At 38.5% G+C, this 21,910-nt stretch overlaps 1 protein-coding gene across 20 annotated transcripts in view; it reads left to right on the forward strand.

The window, feature by feature from the left end:
* MBNL1 (muscleblind like splicing regulator 1) overlaps positions 1-21,910 on the forward strand; it is a 177,987-nt gene that overhangs the window by 120,793 nt on the left and 35,284 nt on the right. For 13 of the 20 annotated variants that reach the window (XR_005019743.1, XM_036851332.1, XM_036851315.1 and 10 more), the window contains 2 exons: positions 16,914-17,084; positions 18,139-18,249. Coding sequence is in view for 19 of the 20 variants with exons in the window: in XM_036851315.1 (XP_036707210.1) it covers positions 16,914-17,084; positions 18,139-18,249 (282 nt within the window). In the remaining variant the exon portion in view is untranslated. Of the gene's footprint in view, positions 1-3,145; positions 3,168-4,058; positions 4,064-5,342; positions 5,353-13,200; positions 13,299-16,913; positions 17,085-18,138; positions 18,250-21,910 lie in introns of those variants that run through there. The other 7 variants (XM_036851327.1, XM_036851319.1, XM_036851321.1 and 4 more) reach the window with 4 other exon arrangements.

Here is a 21,910-nt window from a genome sequence, read left to right on the forward strand (position 1 = left end):
GCATTAAACAAAGGCTTGAAGTTTAAAGAAAACTTCCTGGAGGTGGCAACTTTTAACTGGAGACTGACTGGAAATTAGCCAGGCCAAACAAAAAAGATGGGGGAAAGGCGAAGTATTTGAAGAACTGGATCTACATGGACAAAGTAATGTCTTGTACACGGGGTTGAATGTAGTTTAGTTTAGTATGGCTGGGGAGAGAGAGAGAAAGGAAAAGGGAGAGAGAATGAGTATGTGAGTGTGCATTAGAATAGGGGTGGAGTGGGAGATTGTGAAAAAGATGGGATAATGATGTGGAGAATGGTCAGGTCTGTGTTAGCTCTTGCCTGGACTATTAAAATAATTACTTAATTGGTCTCTCCTCCCCAGGCTGTCAGCCATGTCAGGCCCCCTTGTGCTCCTGTTTGATGAATTCATGAAATGACGGCTTTGCTGTTGTCATCCCTGATTCCCTTCAGTGGCTCTCCCTGGCCTACAGAAGAAAGTAGACAATCTTTAACTCAGTTTTTAAAACCGTCCCCAAGCTAGACTCAGCATACTTCGCAAACTTTATTTCCCACTACTCTTATTACAGATTTATTACTTGTCACTGATGCTTCAAATTAGGTTATTTCCTCTACCTGGATATCTTTTCTAACTGCTCATGTATAAATTCTACCTCTTCTTCAAAGCTATTATCTGATTTTTCTAAGTGGAATGTCTTTTTTTTTTTTTTTTAAGTAATTAGGTCACATCCTTTTTTTTTTCTTTATTAATTTATTTTATTTATGTATTTATTTTGGCTGTGTTGGGTCTTTGTTTCTGTGTGAGGGCTGTCTCTAGTTGTGGCGAGCGGGGGCCACTCTTCATCGCGGTGCGCGGGCCTCTCACTAGCGCGGGCCTGTCTTGTTGCGGAGCACAGGCTCCAGACGCGCAGGCTCAGTAGTTGTGGCTCACGGGTCTAGTTGCTCCGCGGCATGTGGGATCTTCCCAGACCAGGGCTCGAACCCGCATCCCCTGCATTGGCAGGCAGATTCTCAACCACTGCGCCACCAGGGAAGCCCTGGAATGTCTTTTTGACCTTATGACCCTTTTTGTCTTCTATCCGTATATTCTAGCTGTTTCTGTGCATGCCTTATTCCCCTTTGCAGACTACGTGTCCGATTCATTTTGTGTCTCCGCGGCCCTGCAGCACTCAGCATGTGAGCAGTCTCACATGTAGTCTCACCAAGTAGATAAATGGTGGATAAATGTATAAATGAGTTATTCTAGAAGATACTAAGACTTGGCATAAAGCATATTGAAGGCAAGACCGCCTATTTTATTTTACTTGTTTGCCTCATCCATTCATTTCCTATCTTCTAGCTTGTTTTTTGGGTTAGATGAGGAGACAATGAATCGTTCCATTCTGCTTTCTCTTTTGCCTGCGTGTGTGCCCAAGGTGACATGCCCAAGGGAACAAAAGGCAGTGGCTCTTTTTGTGCCCGCCCTTGCCCTGAGTGCCCTTTCTCCCACTGTCTAGGAAAGGAGCTGTGAGGCGACCGTTTAGAAACACAAGTATCAGTTAACTGACAGATAACGTGAGTGGTTATCTTGAAGTCACTGGCAAACACTGGGTTTAAAAGAACTGTGGAAAGGGCTGTGACTGATGTGTAAATGAGAATGTGCATTAGTATATAGAGACTAACCAATGGTCCTCAGAGTAGCAGTCATTAGAATTGTCTGAGAGCTTTCCTGGGACCCAGCCAAAATCAATTAAAGCAGAATTTCTGGGGATGGAGGCTGGGTATAGGAATTTTTAATTTATAATGTACAGCCATGATTAAGGACCACTGGCTTAAACCTTACAGTGGTGTCTCAGTGGTGTGATAGCTGGGACCCCAGAAATGCCCTCCTGTCTGCTAAATTGCTTATTCATTCTACAAACATTAACTGAAAATACTTAGGTTGCTAAGTTAGAGTTTGTCCTGTTTTTAACAAGTTCTTAATCTCGAGGGATAGACAGACTTGTAAAAATTACCTGTAATACAGTTTGACTGGTGCTGAATTCACCACTGTGAGTTTATCCTACCTGACAAGGAAAGTAAAGAGGAGGAAGGGAGGGAAAGGGAAAGAGGAAATATCCAAGGAAAGTGACACTTGAAAAGGGTCACCTCTCATCATCAAATTTAACCTAGGAAAATGATTCCTCTTTATTATCAACCCGTTTTAAAATACAGATGCCCAGTTTCCTTATGGTCAGAGAAATGAGCATTAGTTGATTCGGCCTTTGGGCACTGGGAAAGCTTTCTCACAGCCACTCAGGAGTTGCGTTCCTTGGCTGCAGTTTCACAAATGAAGGCACTGTTTGGGCTAGGAGGTGAGCACCTGTATGATGCCACAAAGCTAGTGGCTGAAAGAGCTGTAGTGAAGCCAGGGCTCCCCGGCTCCTGGAGAAGTGTTTTTTCCCCTGGACTGGAAATTTGCCATCCTTGGCCACTAGAGGCTTAGTGGGAGTTAGTTCATTAAAAGAGATTCTAACTTGACCGTGAACTGAAGGACTCTGTCAAAACAGGGGCGGAAGGAAAAGGAGAAGGAACGCTTTCAAGCGTGACCAGAGACGTGGGACTGTGCGAGAGGAAGCAGGGGTTGCAAGGTTCCAGGGATGTGAAGAAAGTGCTAGGACAGTGAGAGGGACCCAGGGCTCTCCGTCCCCTGAGTACCAGAGCATAATCAAGGGCCGTTATTCATGCTCTCCCCTAACAGTCACTCCATCCCTAGGATGGTATTCTTACCTCCAGTTTTATAGAAGAGGAAGTTGAAGTTGAGCGAGGTTGAGTAATTAACCCAGTCTCACTGCTAATAAATGTCAGAGTTAGCATTGGAACAAACAACTCTGTGATACCAGTTCATGTGGTCGTCACCATTGAGCTGGGGCTCTATTGCTTTTTTTATGTCAAGTCCTGGGACAGTTCCTGTGTGAAGATCACCAAGACCTGTAGAAGAGAAGGTTACACGCTCAAGGCACAGAGAAATCCAGCAAGTGGCCATATTGCTTATTTGGGTCGGAGTGCAAAGTTGTGGTTGGATGATGGTAGTAAGAAGTTACCAGAAAATGGAGCAAATGGGAAGAGAAGGAAAATACAATTGAATTGAGAGAAAATGGGGCCAGAGTGTGTGAGTTGACAGAGGTCTGGGTGAAGATGCACAAGGTATGTTTTTGAGAACTACTTTATTGGACAGAATTTTTTTTAGTATAATTTATTTTTTAATGGCAGTATAGTTGATTTATAATGTGTTAATTTCTTTTTTTTCTTTTTTGCATCTGAAGGTTTTTTTATTGTAAGTTTATTTATTTTTTAACTTTTTATATTGGAGTATAGTTGATTAACAATGTGTTAGTTTCAGGTGTACAGCGAAGTGATTCAGTTATACATATACATGTATCTATTCTTTTTCAAATTCTTTTCCCATTTAGGTTGTTACGTAATAGTGAACAGAGTTCCCTGTGCTATATAGTAGGTCCTTGTTGGTTATCTATTTTATTTATTTATTTTAAATTTTAAAAATAAATTTATTTATTAATTTATTTGGCTGTGTTGGGTCTTCGTTGCTGCACACGGGCGTTCTCTAGTTGTGGCGAGCGGGGGCTGCTCTTCATTGTGGTGTGCGGGCTTCTCATTGCGGTGGCTTCTCTTGTTGAGGAGCACAGGCTCTAGGCACACGGACTTCAGTAGTTGTGGCTCACAGGCTCAGTAGTTGTGGCTCACGGGCTTAGTTGCTCCACGGCATGTGGGATCTTCCCAGACCAGGGCTCAAACCCGTGTCCCTTGCATTGGCAGGCGGATTCTTAACCACTGTGCCAACAGGGGAGCCAAATCTATTTTAAATATAGCAGTGTGTACATGTCAATCCCCAACTCCCAATCTATCCCTCCCCCACCACCCTTCCCCCGGTAACCATAAGTTTGTTCTCTAAGTCTGTGAGTCTGTTTCTGCTTTGTAAATAAGTTCATTTGTATCATTTTTTTTTTTTAGCTTCCACCTATAAGTGATGTCATACTATATTTCTCTTTCTCTGGACAGAATATTTTCTATTCTGAAATAAAGTCAGGACTCACTCACTTGGCAAATGTTTATTAGGTTTATTGGCCTGGGCTGCACTGTGGGCAGAAGTTTGAGGCACAGCCTCCTTCTGGAGGCCATCAGCATGGGAGGAAGACAAGGCATTAGTGTGCAGTAAAGCCCTGTGGCCCTGCTGGGAGGAAGGCATGTGCAGAGAGTGCCAAGGAACATGAAACAACTATGTCTACTAACAGCCACCTGCTTTAGCCAGAGGTAGAGAGTGTAAAATTCACAGATACGTTGCTTTACTCACTTAATACACCCAAGCCCGGTGTTGAGCAGATCCGGGCTTTCAGCCTAAATGTTTTTGATGTGATAGCAGGAGAAAAACACCATGTGACAGCCGCCTGTGCTTTTCCCTCTTACGTTCGCATTCTGACTTATTATAAAAGTGTTGCCATGGCTGAGGTTCCTGTGAGGCCCAACATCTCCATACTTTTCATCTTAAGTAAGCACTTAAGAATATCTCCGCAGCTTCTGATTGCTGTTTAGAACAGAACACCTTGTAACGATTAAGCTTTTCAAATGCCTCTGTTTAAGTCACGACTTCAGTACCCTTCTGCCTTAAGAGACTCATCATATAGGTGTTTTGAAAGAGTTCCATAGTCCATAGGCATCTCTTTTTATTTATTTGTTTATTGTTAAAGTGGATCATTTTCCAGAAAGCTATTCAAGGGTAGTAGAAATACATGAACTCTTTCTCAAAATTGGGAGACTTTCCTGTTTTATTCCCAGAGATAATTTTCAAGTAACTTCTGTTGACGGTTACTCCTTTAGATGTTTGGGAACCTGCCTGAGAAAGCCGGTGGAAGTCCCTGGGGATGGGGGTGGGGGCAGAGGAGGAGACAGGCTCAGATAACCTGTGTTGTGATGCTGTTTTTTTTTTTTTACTTCAAGAGATTGTTTTTCACCCTACCGCCTATGCTGCTGCAGTCAGCATCCAATAGGGACGTGTTCTGGGCCCGGGAGCCAATTGTCTTTCTCCTGGCTGCAGCCTGAAGTCTGCGAGAGCTGATGACCGTGCACAATTTTAGCAAATTGTCATGGGGACCGGGGGGGGGGTGGGGGGGGGGGAGGGGAGTGCTTTCCCTGTGGTGGGGACAGTGCCAGTGGCATTGAGCACATTTTGTTCAAGTACAAAGTTGATCTTCCTGAAGGAGACAGTGGTCAGCGGTAGTGCGGACCTTTGTCACCTCCCCTCTGCCTTGTGCTCTGTCATTGTTTACGTGAAGCAGTAGCGTTTAATGGCTGGACTTGAGGCAGAATCTGTGAGGTCAGGAAGCTAGTGACAATGTGTGTCTTCAGTTAGGGAATCTCAGAGGTTTACGGAGGACTTGGAATGAAAAATTGGGGAAAAGGAAGGGTCTTTGTTATTTGGCAAAGTCAGGGATGTCTCTAAAAGATTAGAGAGCAGTGTAATTTAATAATTTCTATATAAAACTGATAGCCAAAATTTTGGACATCTATTACAGTTTAGAGAACTATTTAAGCACCAATCATGTGCATAATATACACTATCCCATCTAGTGGGTTTTGATGGGAGATTTACAAGGGAAGTATTGAAATGGGACTTTGAAAACATTGCATAATATTATACTTAAAGGTTTATCATAACCAATAATAAATGTTATTTTAGAGATGTAAAAACAGGGTTTACTTTCGTATATTTGTAGGCATGTGTAGGATCTAGAAGGTATAAATATAGCAAATGCTTCATATAAATACAAAGCAATGCTGTTATTATTCTTGAGCTGACGTCACCAAAACGTTTTACCTCTTTGATTTCCATTACTTTCTTTTCTGTTGCTGAATGAAAGACTTGCCCCTTAAAGCCTCTCTGTATTGTCTAATTTTGTTTTTTATTTTTAATATATATAATGTATTCTCTTTTTCTATATCAAATCACCTTTTCTTTACTTGTGATCTATCTAAATCACAGAGGCCAGGTCAGTGTAATCCATAGATAGTCCAAGACCCTCTTGACTCACTAGGGCTCTTGTTGAAATGGATAATGTGAAGCAGAAATTTAACTTTATGGTGTTCAATTATTTTCTTTTCTGCTGTTGATCCTATAGTACAGGTCCTGCTGAGGGGGAAAAAAAAGAATGACAGAGAAACTGGAAGTTATAAGAGAATCTAATTTTTTTCATTACACTTTGGAAATACTATGTGTATTAATCTTCTCCAAAATTAGTTGCTTATATTGTGAAACATCTTTTCCTTTGCAGAACTCAAGGGGGTTGAAGCATCCGTTTGGTTCTGACCTATTCTGGATAAAGTCGTCTGTGTTTAGTGTGAGCAATGATTAGAAAAGCACGCACATGTAACAATGATCAAGTGATGGTGTAATGGTTACCGTTACCTCTAGCGTAATGGCAAACAGTACCAACTTTGTAGTTGGATTGTCTGGGTTCAGTTATGTGTCCTTGGGTGAGGACCCCTTTCCTTCTCCTTTGGAGAGGTATTTAAAGATGGAGAGCTTTTGCTTTATCAATGCACTAAGAGCTAGAATAGTTCTATAAAGAACTGCTTAAACAAGTCTTCCAAGAGATTGTTAAGGAAAAAATTATGTACTTTTGACTTAAGAAGTTTACCTCCTTTTTACCTTCAGGAAAGCCCTAGAAATATAATATAGACAGTCATGCTGTAATCCACCTAATAATGGTACGATGATGAATTGGGTACTATCTGTAAAACATTTTGTATTTCTCAATTGAAAGGCATGCGCTACAAATAGAGCTCTAAATTTTATTATGTAAATGTTAGGGCTTTTTAATTATTAGCCAAGATTGAAGACTGTCTGATTTGGATACCGTAAAACTTCAGAAGCGTTTCTGCTCCAAACAGTTTAGAAGTCTGACAGTTGCTGTACCGAAAAAATAATGAAGCAGTTTTAAAAAATAATAGAAACATAGTGATCTGGCATTTCCAATTTTATGATGCTATAAAAAGGCAGCCAACAAATGTTGGACTGTTTAATGATACTGGCACCTACCAAATGTCACTGGGCTTTCACAAGGTCATGGAGACTCTGGTTTGGCTTAGGGATGCTGGCCAGGCCCATCTTTGGAGCCCAGGAAGACTGGAATAGTGGCAGACCATAGGTGCCAGCTAAACCCTTTATAGCGCTTCATAGATGGCTACACACTTTTGTGGGATTCTGTGGCATAGAGGAGGCCAGGAGTAGCAGGAAAAAGTGAGACCGTTTCTTCTTACAGCATCCCATCATAAGCAGCTCTAAATATAAGATCCCTGTGGGCCCTCTCTGAGGAGGCTAAGATTTCTTCAGATGACTATCAGCTAAAATTGTGTGCTGATATAACTGTTGCTGTCACAGTTGTATGTATATCTGATCTCTCACAGACAAAAGCTGCTGGAGAAAGGAGTGGTATTTTTGTAACAAGAATGTGTGTGTGATTTGTTGCCTTTTTCCCTTTCTCCACCTCCTCAGCAGCAGCTAACCCGACTCTCATGCATTACGTAATACTTATCTAGACGTGTAGAGTTTCAGTTATGGCATTTTCAAGATGATTAATGGGAGTTGTGCAATTAAAGCTCCTAAATTCTCTGGGAAAAAAGTCATAGTATCCCGATGTTTGAGTTAGAGTGCGTTGATATTGCGTCAGCATTGAGGATATTTTGGAGTCTTGTAAATGTCACTGTTGGTTTTCATGTCCAAGAATCATCGTCATCAAACTTAGGAATGTTCTATAAAATAGTGCCTAGAACATTTGAATACTGGAGAGGCCTCTTTAAATAGCTAGAAAAGTCTAACCAAGAATCGCTTCCCTAAAATCAGATTAGACCGGATGAGAAAAAGTTTAATGCCCATGAAACAGTGTCTGTTACGTTCTTTTATATCCTTTCAGGCCACGGTAAAATTACAAATTTAAACTCAATAGATTGTGTGTATGGATGTGTATGTGTGTTAGTACTTTTCTTTCTTTTCCTGGCAGTCTCAATAGTTGTTAAGCCACAGTTTATATGTAAAGATGAACTTTTTATGGGATCAGGAAAAGGAAAAAAATCAAAATTTGCATTATATTGCATTTCATTTGAAAACACTTCAGATCTGTAGTAAAATAAAATAAAGAAATAGGGAATATTTCAGTGAAAATATATTTATAAATTTCTGCTTCTTTTTTCTCTTACTGGTAGGAGAAAATTCTCCCAGGTCTTATGTTGATCTGAGTTCCAAGCATTTGTCTTTATGTTGATTGGATGAAGAAATAGCAATTTACACCTAGAAAGTTAAGCTTTAAATATTGATTAATGTTGCTATATTTACTTCATGTTAAGTTTAGGAGACTAGAGATAAATTGCCCAGCAAAATAAGAGGAGAAATGACTCCTTTCTCCATGTTCTATGGGGATGCTAAGCATTTGTTCCTGGTGTTACCTGAAAGTCCAATGAGGAAATTAAAACAGAAATTGTGTTTGTTTTAAAGAGTATTTTCTAACCTTTTTAGATGGTAAAACTCTGAAATAAGTACAAGGGTGCACTTATAATCTGGCTTAAAGAGTCATAATATTTGAGAATAAAAAATGAATAGGGACTTCCCTGGTGGTCCGGTTGTCAAGAACCCACCTTCCAATGCAGGGAACTTGGGTTCAATCTCAGGTTGGGGAACTAAGATCCCACATGCCACAGGGCAACTAAGCCCGCACGCTGCAGCTAGAGAGCCCGCCTGCCGCAACTAAGACCCAACGTAGCCAAATTAAAACAAACAAACAAAAAATGTAGCTCAAATTTTTAAAAAAAAGAGAAAAATTCCTGTTAATATGTCAATACTATCTATTTACTATGTAGTATACCATACTATTTAAAAATAGTAAATTGATAGTTTTGACTTATTAACAATGTATATACTACAGTTGACCCTTGAACAACATGGGTTTGAACTGTGTGGGCCCACTTATATGCGGATTTTTTTCAATAAATACTGCAACAATGCCACACTCTCTGAGGTTGCTTGAACTACAGATGTTGAACTTCCCATAACGAGGGCCGACCATATGATTAGATTTGGATTTTCAACTGCGTGAGGGTTTGTGTCCCTAACAACCAACCCCCCATCCCGGCCCACTGCATTGTTCAAGCGTCATCTCATTTGCGATATACTATAGAATACTATTTGTAAGACAAAACAAAACAAACAAACAATAACATCAAACCAGTGAAATCCCCCTGGAGACTTTCTAAGAAAAAAAATGAAGATATCTGTTTTGACTACTTTAGGAATTTCTACTAAATGATAGTACAGCGTCCCTTTAGGTTTTATTCTATAGGTTCCTAAAAGTCCTCACGTGTTTTTTCAAATAAAGGATGAAATAAAAATTTTAGTCATATATCTTAAGTTTCTTAAATTTGCAACAAAAGCAAAGTCTGAGTTTGTAGTGCATACGCTGATCTTAGAAATAGGTATACAATTGGGGTGAACATATATGTGTGTGTGTATGCATAATTACATACGTACACATGTATCCATTTACATATGACTAAAAACTACACTATGCAATGGGTCCACCAGAATTCCAGTTGGCAGTCAGAAATCTTTGTTTTTCTGGGTTCTCTGGCTACTTAATTTATCTTTCTCAATAGCTTCTTTTTCAAAGGAGGGGGTACGTGTCTAACTTTTAGTTTTCCTGAAAAGACTTTCTGTAGGGAAATAAAATCAAGAAAATGTTGCTTGCCCTTAAAAAAAAGTCAGTTTCTTCAGTATTCTAGTTTACAAGTGAATGGAGCTATTGATATGATTTTGGAATTTAATTATTTAGTCTTTGATATACCACAGTCTTTGTTTTTATTTTAAATAAAATAATTTTATTTAAAACCAAAGCAAACAAATACTGAACCTCACATATTCATACTTTGAAAGCTTTTGGAAGCTGCAGCTATTAGAATTTGGCAAAATTGGAAGGAATAACTGGTCAACCATGCACTCCTTTAGAGCCAGGTTTTATAGTACAAATCCATTATCTTATGTTTGAGGAAATTCCCAGAATAAAGAATCCTACCATTTAAATGTAAGAATGAAAATATTTAAAGCTACTTACAAAAAACTTTAGGTTAGCAGTTTTTAAATTATGTGTGCCCCTTTTACTGACTGAATGTGTGTGTCCCCGTAAAATTTGTATGTTGAAGTCCTGTCTTCAGTGTGGCTATATTTGGAGATGGGGCCTCTAAGGAAATAATTAAGGTTAAAGTAGTTAAGGTTAGGGTCCTAAATGTGGGGTCCTGATCTGACAGAATTGGTGTCTTTATAAGAGGCACCAGCGAGCTCTCTCTCTCTGCGTGCATGCACCAAGGAAAGGCCATGTGAGGAAATAATAAGGTGATTGTCTGCAAGCCAGGAAGAGAGCTCTTACTGGAAACCAAATTGTCCAGAACCTTAATCTTGGACTTCTAACTTCCAGAACCGTGAGAAAATACGTTTATGTTGTTTAAACCACCCAGTCTATGGTATTTTGTTATGGCAGCCTGAGCAGACTAATACGGCCTTCATTAAAGTCCATTAGGTATAAAGCAGTGGATAACTCTCAGCTGGAGATGGTTTTGCCTGCCCCTGACCCCCAGGGATGTTTTGGCAATATCAATAAATAATTTTGACGGTCATAACTGACTGCAGGAGTGCTATCGGCATCTAGCAGGGCAGGCATGCTGCTAAACACCCTCCAACGGCAAGAACGGCCCCATGACAAAGACTTGGCCACCGAAATGGCAATGGCAAGATAGCCACCCAAATGTCAATAGTGCTGAGGTTGAGAAACCTTGAACTTCTTTTTAGGATGTGTGTGTTCTTTAAGCTGACAAGGAGCTTCCCTGGTGGCGCAGTGGTTAAGAATCACCCCACCAGTACAGGGGACGCGGGTTCGATCCCTGGTCCGGGAAGATACCGCATGCCGCGGAGCAACTAAGCCCGTGCACCACAACTACTGAGCCCACGTGCCTAGAGCCCGAGCTCCACAACAAGAGAAGCCACTGCAATGAGAAGCCCGCGCACCGCAACAAAGAGTGGCCCCTGCTCGCCGCAACTAGAGAAAGCCCGCGCGCAGCAACGAAGACCCAAAGCATCCAAAAAATAAATAAAAAATTTAAAATAAATAAATAAATAAAATAAAATAATTTTAAGCTGACACAAGTCCTTTATGGAAACAAGTGAATCATAAGGAGATATATACATTTAAGAGCTACAATATCCTGTGTGTTAGATGCAATTAATTTGTTTTCAATATTTGCAAAAGCCAATAAACTGTAATTCCTAGAGCTAATTAAACTTATATTCATTCCCTAAATGAAAACAAAACATTTGAGCATACATGCATGTGTGTGCATATTTGTGTGTGTATAAAATATAATTTTTTCTTAATCACCTTTTAAACTGCCGTACATTTCCTACCACTAGATACTTATACTTTTCAAATAAATATTATATATGTAAATTTACTCACCCTTGCCTTAGAATTGATCATTTGAAAGCATGGCAGAACCATAAAAAAACATCATATTGGAAAAGCGTGAAACAATATTTCTTGACTGCAAAGGGTTTCTTTCCCCCTTTGGCAAAATTTTTCTGAGATAGTTGTATTATCTTAGCGGGAAAAAAACCCCCAAAACCAACCCAAACCAGTAGCAATTTTCAATAGGAGGCTCCCAGCTTCCTTTGCCAGAGCTTCTGGCCAATATCTGAGCAGTGAATATCTTCAGAAAGTGCTTCAAAACATTTGCATATATCAGCTGTTCCAAAGGAAATATTAGTTTTAACAATTGAAATAAATGGTTGCAGTTTGAACAGCCTACCAGAAAACTTCTAATGAAAGTTGGAAAAGACATATGAGTATTAGCTGGTACCCCTATAATTTTTGTTATTGCCCCTTTCTTTTCAGAGTCTACGCAAATGTGACTCAGTAATTTTCATCCTACCACATAGTTACCACTGGCAACTTACTAAGGTGACTTTTTACATTCTGACCTCATAGGTCACTATATTCCTTTTATTTTAGATGGAAGAAGTGTAATTAAAAATGGGAAATTAGTGTTTCCAGATTTCAAATATAATTTTGATTTTTTTTTTTGTCTTAAGTTTGGCCAACTTCTAAGTAAGATGTTTCATTTTTGATTGTTAGCTAGTTCTTAAATAAATATTAGAAATAGCAGAGAAATCGTTTCTTATGTCTCTAAATTGCCATCTCTAGTTTCATTCAGTTTTTATCTTTATTCTACAATTTATACTTCACTATATGCATCACATACATATCATTTTTAGATATGTATTATATATGCTTGTACTATGTGTGTAATCACTTTAAAGTACACTTAATTACACTATAATGTTTAAAAATTAACCAGGCATTTATTTTGAGGCTCAATTCATCTAAATGTACATCTTCCCGTGTTAGAATCACACGCTTTGTACCAATTTCAAAGGCTAATGAGAAAATCCTTCAATTCACAATTTAACAGTTTGTAACCTCAGAAATTGAGGATTTGATGACTTAATCTCTCATTAGCCTCAAATGGTCTACAAGGGGACGTTTTTTACTTTTTCTGGACAGGTTACTTATATTTAAAGATGTAGAAAAATTATTAGAGAAAAGTGGACTCATTCTGGATCAATATTTTATTGAACTTCCTCCGTTTCCTTAAAATATACAGTATATGCATTACAATGATGTCTTTGGAATCTGTGTTGTGTTAACTTATAAAAGGCCTCCTTGAATGGAGTCTAAGGTATTTATGGTATAGACGGTATAGTGTGGCCTGCTAATCAGCTGGCCAGCTCACTGAAAAGAAGATTTCGGTGCAATCAACAGAAGTAAACGGCAGACGAATAACATTGTGAGAAATGTATTAGAATGGCATTTTCCCTTAGTGGATGTCGCAAGTAGAAAATGATGATTAAGGGGAAAGCTTATGTTATTGATGGTTGACATGTAGTGTCACTGAGTTTTGCTACTTGTATTAGTTTTAGTACCTTTAACAGATACGGTGCTAGGTTAAGCAACTGCTGCTTGTTATTAGCTTGAGAACTTACGGAAAGAGAGAGAAATTATTAATATTTATTGCCAGCCTGTTATACCAGGAGCCGTGTATGAGGCTGGCCCACTATCTTGCTCAGTCCTCACACATCACCAGTGAGGTCAATGGTATTGTTACTATTTACAGGAAAGCTATGGCCACTCTGAGAAGTTAACTAACTTCCACAAGGTGACACGGCAAGTAAGTAACAAAGCTGCTGTTTGAACCAAGCTATGTTTGATCAGATGTACAATTATATGGCAATAAGGGGAACTGCATGTAGCAATCAAAACTGAGTAAAAACTTCTTCATGTTTTTGCATTAATCCTAGCAACCCAGTTTATTGTATCTTGGGGTAAAATCTCTGATGATGTAGAGTAGTAGCTCCTATACATAAATCTGCATATGTGAGTACAAGATACTGATTGAACCGCCTGGGGGGGTGGGATGGGGAGGGTGGGAGGGAGGGAGATGCGGGAGGGAGGAGATATGGGAACGTGTGTATATGTGTAGCTGATTCACTTTGTTATAAAGCAGAAACTAACACACCATTGTGAAGCAATTATACTTCAATAAAGATGTTTAAAAAAAAAAAAGATACTGATTGAATTTCTGTTTTTAGATTTTTTTAGAATGTATTGTCACTGTATAGATTTTAAAATACCAAGTACATTGAATCCCTACACAAATCTTCCTCCCTAGTGAAACTTGCAGGCCTCATGTTACTTTTTCTCCTTTTATTGTGGCAGGCTTTATTTATTGTGTGTTCAAATTTCTGGCCTCTGAATAAAAGCATCATTAGGTTAGTACAACTCAGAGTCAAAATTTGGTATTAGATCTAGTTTTTATTCTGTTATCTTCATTGTCTCCAGAATGGATTTACAGTAGAATTCATCTTTAAGCATTTAGTAAGAAATGTTCATTCATTCATTCATTCTGCAAATGCTTATTGAGGTACAGTGCTGGGAACTTAGAGATGGATGAATGTGGAGAGGTACCAATGTCATATTTACCTGAACTCTCAATAGAAGGGTTGCCACTGGTGGTTTTCCTCAGAGCTTAGGCAATTTTCTGGAAGAGGATGTTTATTCTAATTTGCTTTTGACCTTCTTATTTGTCAAACCGCAATTATTCAGCAGCATAGTAAGCATTAAACAAGTTTTGACCTTCCTAAGAAGCTAAGTTTATCTAATATCAATTGCGGAGGCTACTCAGTTATTTTTTCCATACATGTCAATGAAAAATTCACGTGGCTTTGCAGAATTGTGTTTTGTAGTGTTTTCTGCTATATCAGAATAACCTGGAATACCGTTAAAATGTAGATCCCTGGGCCCCAGACCTATTGCCACAAACTCTGTGGAAGAGGCTTGGTAGTCTGTGTACTTTGCCACAAAATGTCCTCAGTTGATTCTTAGGAACATAGCTTTTTGAAAGTGAGGGCTGCAATCCAGTCAAATCAAGCTAAGCATGGAAAGGTGGTCTATGTAGGAAATGTAGTAGAATGGCATTTTTCCTGAGTAGATGTAGTAAAGACAAAATGAAAACCAAAGGTCCGAGTTTCCAATAAAACTTTTGAGATGCGGGGATACAGAATATATGGTGGTTTGCACGTGGTTTCTCTCCTTCATTATTTCAATCCAGGCTGTGTTCCTAGGTAGGAGAGCCCTGGTGGTTTGTGTTCAAGAAAGAAGTTTGTGCACTAGAAAGAAGTGCCAGGAAGACCAGTGTTAGTGTTGACAAAGCAGGGTTCAGGGCCCAGGGCTGTCTCTGTGCTATTTATGGAACTCTAGAAACTGATCTGAGTCAATTGACAGTAACTGAATCCTCAGAGTGGATATAACCCTGCTTATCTGCACTTAAATAAATCCAATCTTAGTAAGAAATGTGATGTGGAGATACTGAGAAGCAGAATTTCTCTTAGAGCCAAGTTGTTCTTTGTACTGAAAAAGCAGGTTTTCTTTAAAAGACACCAACTGGATATCCCTGAAATCAGACCATGTGTCATCCATGAGTTATTTATGTTGGCCAGTCATTCCCTGTGGTTTATCTTGTGACTCGAAGTGTTGTTGTTATGAAAGTTGTTTTGCATCCAGATGCTTTTACGCTGATATACTCACGATCTCAACAGGTATCAAGCATGATGATTTCAGATGGAATAGGTCATGGATATGTAAATGTTAATTTACTTGTGAATTTATCAATAGACATAACTAATAAATATTATAAAAATTACCTTCATGCCAATATTTTGTTTTTCTCTTATTGTGTATACAATTTTAAATGCTCTGGGAGCGATGGTAATAGCAGCTTCTGACCTTCCCCTGCTCCTCGGAGAGTGCTATGCAGTACCGAGGGTGTGACATAGACATTATCTTCTTTAATCTTAAAAATAAACTTATGGTGTAGGTTATATAGCAATTTTGAAATGAATGAAAACCCTGAGGCTTAAAGAAGTTAGTTTTTTACGCAATTCATGCAGCTGATGAGTGAGAGAGCTAGGCCTCGACCCCAGGTCCTGAGACCTGTAAGGTCCTTGCTATTGACCACTGTTCTCTACTGCCTCCTGACTTAAAATATTGTTAGTAAAGCTTTATTACATAAAGCTTGTTAAAATAACAGGCAGTATCCTATGATATAAACTTATGAACTTATTCCTAAAAAGCTTAATCAAAACGAGCCAGAAATAAATCATTCAAATTAGAATTGTGACAGATTTTCTCACAAATACAAACATCAGTTTTCTGAGTCAATTTACAGTACAAGGTCAAATTATGGTAAATAGATTTTTCTTAGAAAAATCAAAGAAAGCTCAAGGAGGTGGTTGCTGGCTTCAATTAAATCTTTCTTTTACCCTCACAAACGGTTCTAATTAGATTTATTGGTGAAAGAAGTTGTCAAGGTGATAATTCATGAGATAAGTTACTATCAATATGACTTGACAATACTATATTGAAATAATATGGGTCAATCCCTGACAATATTGCATAATACAGACTTTAATATATATATTTTGATGAGAAGAATCATCCCAAAAGAAAGGTATATTCACATTTCTTGTTTTGTAGTAACTTATTTTTTTCTTCCATTTTATACTCTAAGTTTTTTGGAGGGTAAATATGTCCGTTTCTATTGTTTTATAATTCTTGTGTGATGTAGACTAGATTTATCACTGAAAGGTTAAAGGCTACATTTTTCACCAATATTTCACTATACTTACTAATCTCTATACACAGTGAGGAATGTGTGGAAATTTTTTTCTTTTCATCTGTACATTTCTTAATATATTGGCTTATAACGCTTAGTAGTAATTTTAATGTTACTTCTTGTGAGATATGTGTAAAGGTGTTTTACTGAAGATAACAGTGTGCCTTGAGTCCTCTAATTTCATTTCCTTTCTACTCAGTACAAGTAAAAATAGATGGTAAAACTTCATCATTCTTTTGGGTTCATTAAAGTTAACCAGAAGATGTTATGGAAGGAGCCTAATATTTTATTTGATAATTCTGTGTTTTAATATTCCCCTGGCAGTTTGTAGATTTTTAAACTTGGATCTAGAAATATTAGTGCTAATATTAAAATGCAGGAACTTCTTTAAGCTTGAAACTTTTTTCACATGTCTTAATATCTCATTTTGATAATACACTTGAGTGAATTCATTATGTACTTGAAGTGTATTATAAAGTGACCTGGACTTTTTTCATTGTGTGAAAGACCCACGGTAGATTCAAGTGACGGGTTTGCATCATTATGATTTTCTTAAGATTTGTAGATTTTATTATTTTTTTTAAGGTGATATTTTCTGCTTTTGTTTCTTAGGGTCGTTGCTCCAGGGAGAACTGCAAATATCTTCACCCACCCCCCCACTTAAAAACGCAATTGGAGATAAATGGGCGCAATAACTTGATTCAGCAGAAGAACATGGCCATGTTGGCCCAGCAAATGCAACTAGCCAACGCCATGATGCCCGGTGCCCCATTACAACCCGTGGTAAGCGTGTTCTCAGTTCTCGTTCCTGAAGTTTGTCGTTCTGAGTGCTCACTTTCAGTGTTAAAGTGGTGATTGCACTAGATCAAGTGAACGTAGTTAACAGTATCAGTTACCTAGCATTTCCTAGCCAAACTAGCAGTCAAACCCTGGAAACAATTTTCACACCGTAAAGTTACTCATCTTCTGGCTAAATCATGTGGAAATTTACATTACAGCATGTTTGTCCCTCAAAACCCCCTTCAGATTAAATCCTGTGACTTGCAGATGTTAAATGGTCTTTTTTTAAAATGGTCGTTAAACTCATCAGTATAGTCAAGGTGCATTTTCAGGCTACCTTTTAACAGTAATAGTCGTTTTAAAAATTGGTGTATATCATCTTTAATTTTGAGAAAATGTTTCCCTTTCCTCCCTCCTTAAAGAGAATCTATACAGTTCTCTTTCTTGAAAAGGAGCCTTTGTTATTCTTTTAAACTTAAATTGAAACTAGTTTATAGTTACAAATGCTAGGAAAATTCTGACAGTGGTGAATCCGTATCATGGACCTGGAAGTCTCATCAAAGGAGAACTAATCAGGAAAGGCAGAAACTCCACGATCTTTTAAGAGAAGAGCAAAATTTTATAAACTGTAGGGGGTCATATGGATTTAATGTTTACTGAGCAGTGTATGTACGTAACCTTTGATTCTGAGCATATTTATTTATTTGTTTGTTTATTTGTTTGGATTTGGGAGGAGGGTGTATGTGACAGATGACTTTAATAACCTTCACTCACATTTATATCCACAAAAATGTGAGAGATTGATGTCATAACTAATTTTAGGTTACAAAAGATGTTCTGATGTTAATTGTGATCTAGTAGTTCTGTTTTTAAATGCATGTTGAAATTTGCAATGATCGGAATATTCCTGTCACTGACTTATATGCAATATTATGGGGTCATGGAAACATGAAGACCCACATTTTTCTGATATGCTAACTGTAGCATGTATGCTAACTAATTTTTTTCCTGATACATTTTAACTCCTGAACTCAATGTAATTATTATTCTCTCTTAGAACTTAATGAACCAATCATTCCAAAAAAGAGGGGGGGATTGCATTTCGAGGTGGGAGGGATCTCCAAATCCAATCGGCAGTGATACCAATTATCAATACTATACAGTTGAGGTGAGAGAATATTATAATTCTGTCTGTTTTAACTTGATATATTTTTTCCATTATTGGGGACTCAGTTAAAAATATGATATCTTAAATTTATTTCTGTGACACCTGTTAATTTCACATGTCTGTGTTGGGATAGCATGAAGATTTCCATTTGGTTAAAAAAAAAGTTTAATCATTGTCTCTAGCATAAAATATAGGACAAGAGTTCTCTTTTACACTCGACTCTCACATATGGTTTCAAAGATCTGATAAATCCTTGGGGTGGCTACTACTATAGTCGATATAATATCTCTTCTTGATGTGAGATACTTTGTTCCACTTAAACATTTAAAGCGTACTGACCGGCCGGCTCTACCCTCTCGGTGACTGGGAGCACCTCTGAGATCAGCAAGTGTGGTTCCCAGATGGCAGAGAACAGGTCATGACAGTGAGTTCCTCACTGTGAAGTCTTGGCCCATCTCCTGAGTTAGTCCTTGAGTTTTACTCTCAAGGCCATTTCAGGGTCATCGTATGTGTAATCCTGGGACAAACTAAACACCATGTGTGCTCATGTGTTTGAAATGCTAGTGACAAATATGTGTTGTTTAAAAAAAAAATCAACAAATCACAGATTTCTGAAACCATCAGAAAAATTACCTCATTTTCTGGTGTTTTTGTTGGAAAATTCTCTGCTTAGACAGAGCATTTATTTTTATTAGTTGTGAGCCCATTCAGGCTTTATGTTAATTCTCCCTGATAGGACTAGATTTGAATGTGGAATTACCCTTCTGCTAAAGGCATCCTGAGATCATAGTCTAAAAATAGACTCCATTCAGAGTGACGTTTTTGTAATGAGTGTAGAAGTCATTTTAATGATTCAATTTTAAAGCATTTGGGGTTTTAATGACTGTAGAGAAGGCTTTAATCCAGGAAATTTGCCTTCAAAACCCCACCTGAGACTTCTCGATCCTTTTTGTAGTCAGCCCTGTTTTGATGAGGATAATGATACAGAGTTTCAGAAATAAATGAGATGGTCATAACCCGCTGCTTCCTGGAACTTTAGTGCTGGGCCTACAGAGAGGGATTATAACAGCTGGAAGCAACCAGGTGACTAATATGGAAAAGGGTTGCCACTCAAAAGAGGATGGCCACTAGAATAGATGGTGGTGTTTGAAGACGTGGTATAAAACTTGGATCCAACCCAGGTAGTAGTGATAGCAAAGGAGATAATACTGTGAGCAGATTCGTAACGTCAGCAGTCTCAGGAATATCTCAGCAGTGACTGGGCTTTTAGTCAAGTAAGTAAAGCATCTTAGTTCTCTAGGGCCAGCCAGTTTGGCCCCCAGACCATAACTGGAGGAACCATGAAGAGGGGAAGAGGCTAGCCGGGTCTAATCAAATTCAGAAGCATCTAGCATTATGCCTGGCATGTAGCAGAGATTCAAAAAATTGCTTGGTAAGTGAAAGAAAGAATGAAGGAGAGAGTTTCCCGAACATGAGAAGAACAGGCAGAGGTTCATGGTAGTTTACCAGAGTGCCAGAGTCCAAAGGAATTATAAGTGGAACCAGAGCACAAGCCCAGTTATAGAGACTGCAGCACAGAATGGCGAGTACAGGTGGATACCTGTTAGTACACTGTTAGCAGAGTCAGCCAGGGACTTGATGAGGGTGCTGTTGGGACCAGGAAATAGCTATCATGCCACCCAGTTTGGGTTCTCATTTTCTCATAAATTTTGAGAGACCGGGTCTATAAATTTTAGCTCTCCAGAACATGACACTGGGCTGGTCTGGGAAATGCAGGGATTTATAGGCGAGTTTCTTGTTTTCATGGACTTGATTATGTTGTAATGAAATGTACCAAGCCAAGAATCTGAAAAAGAACATAACATTTGGGGGGGTAATTACAGTACTCTGAGGGCATGGAAGGCACTCAGCACATTTTATATCATAAATCCTCACAACCGTACTATAAAGTAGGGAATATTATCCACCTTTAGAGATGAAGACTCAGAGGTTCAGAGATTAACTAGTTTGCCCAAGTTACGTAGCTAGTGAGTAGCAGGGCCAGGATTTTCACCCAGGCCGTTCAGGTTCTGGCGTCCATGCTGTAGAAACACTAAATGGAGACGTGCCACCAACCAAATCTGGGTCTTTGGTGGATTCATTTAAAACCCCTGACCTTCTTCAACATATAGTGAAAACTTTAAGATATATTATTTGAAAGGTCCTACCAATCTTATAATTGTTCCCATTTCATAAGATAAGAAAATAAGTAGTTGAAAATAAATAACTGAATTTATATGTCTACTTCCTAAAATTTAGCATAGTAAATTATCAAATAATTGGTGTTAGTTCTATTATCATTTCTAAACCACTAATAAAAATGCAAAAGAGCATTTTTTCCTGTATTGTATGATCTTTGAAGATAAATAGAGGACCTATAGTATTTAATTATCCAAATTAAAAAACTAAAATTTCTGGATTTTTTTTCTAGGTAGTACTTAAAAAATTGCTATTATTTTGCCATGCACTATCTGATGCAAAGGTAATCTAACAAGAAATTACTAAATAACCAAAGATAGACTGCACCTAGGGGCTCACAACTTGGAGGTATCTGGTGTATTTCTTTGGTCCATCCCAGAAAGATGTTTTTCAGAAATCCTGTTGATTCCAGGTTCTCGGTGTTGCCCTTGAAGAGGTCTGCATAAGCAGTGTTTTGAAGAGTGTCTCTGACCTCTGGAGGTCCCCTAGCAGTGCCCTCCCATGCCTTTCCCTGTGTGCCCAAAGGTTGGCCTTGGCCATCCATAATTTCCCATGGCAGCTGCCCTGAAGGTACACACACTAGCCACTTTGAGGTACAAAACTCATGTCGAATTCCCTATGCATTTCATGAACTTGAAGTAGGCTAGGGATAGAGAAATTCAAAGTTACTGGATTTAGCTAAAGTCTTAGGAGCTCCTTTGCTGCTCCTGTCGCCTTGCCTTTGCTGTCACTTCATATCCAAGCGTTTTTTTGGCAGTTGGTTCCTTAAAGCTTTGAAGTCATCATTTGTCACACTTCCAGGAACACCTAGAATTCTGAAATTGTTTTTTAGTGCTTTACATTCCAGTTTATCCAACTAGTGGTTGAGATAAGGCTGCTTTACCCCCAAGTGTTTCTGGTAAAAATGTTTCCAGGTCAGTCACCCTGTCTTATTTCATCCATCCTGCCCATCTTACTGCCTATTTCTGTCAAGGAGCCTCTACTTCCTCAAGCAGCATGAGAATGGGCCCTGAATCTTAGGCACCAGGCCATATTTGTTGATACCTTTCTTCTTGGAGGGCTAGAAGTGAGTCTTCTTTATTTAAATGTTTATTACTTCAGTAAAAGTCGCTTGAAGTATAATGTGAAATTAAGAATAAAGTAAGTGGTCATTTGATTTGCCCAGTCAGCAAGTCAGTCTAGAAGCAGAGGTTAAAACAGTATTTCTCATTTTATTCCAGTCACGTGCTACCTTCTTAGAAGAAAAGACACTGTAATGTAAATTTGTTGATAATTCCCGTTAGCTTTTGGCTCTGTGTTTATATTCAAAATAATTGTTTACAGAGACTGTTTATAGCTGTTGTACAGGGCTGTGCTTACCCAGAAACATGGTTTTATATACCTTGATTTTGTGCTGTAAATTTTTTTAAAAAGCTTAACTTTT

The sequence above is a fragment of the Balaenoptera musculus genome, chromosome 4 (assembly GCF_009873245.2).
Source record: "Balaenoptera musculus isolate JJ_BM4_2016_0621 chromosome 4, mBalMus1.pri.v3, whole genome shotgun sequence".
Taxonomy (NCBI): domain Eukaryota; kingdom Metazoa; phylum Chordata; class Mammalia; order Artiodactyla; family Balaenopteridae; genus Balaenoptera; species Balaenoptera musculus.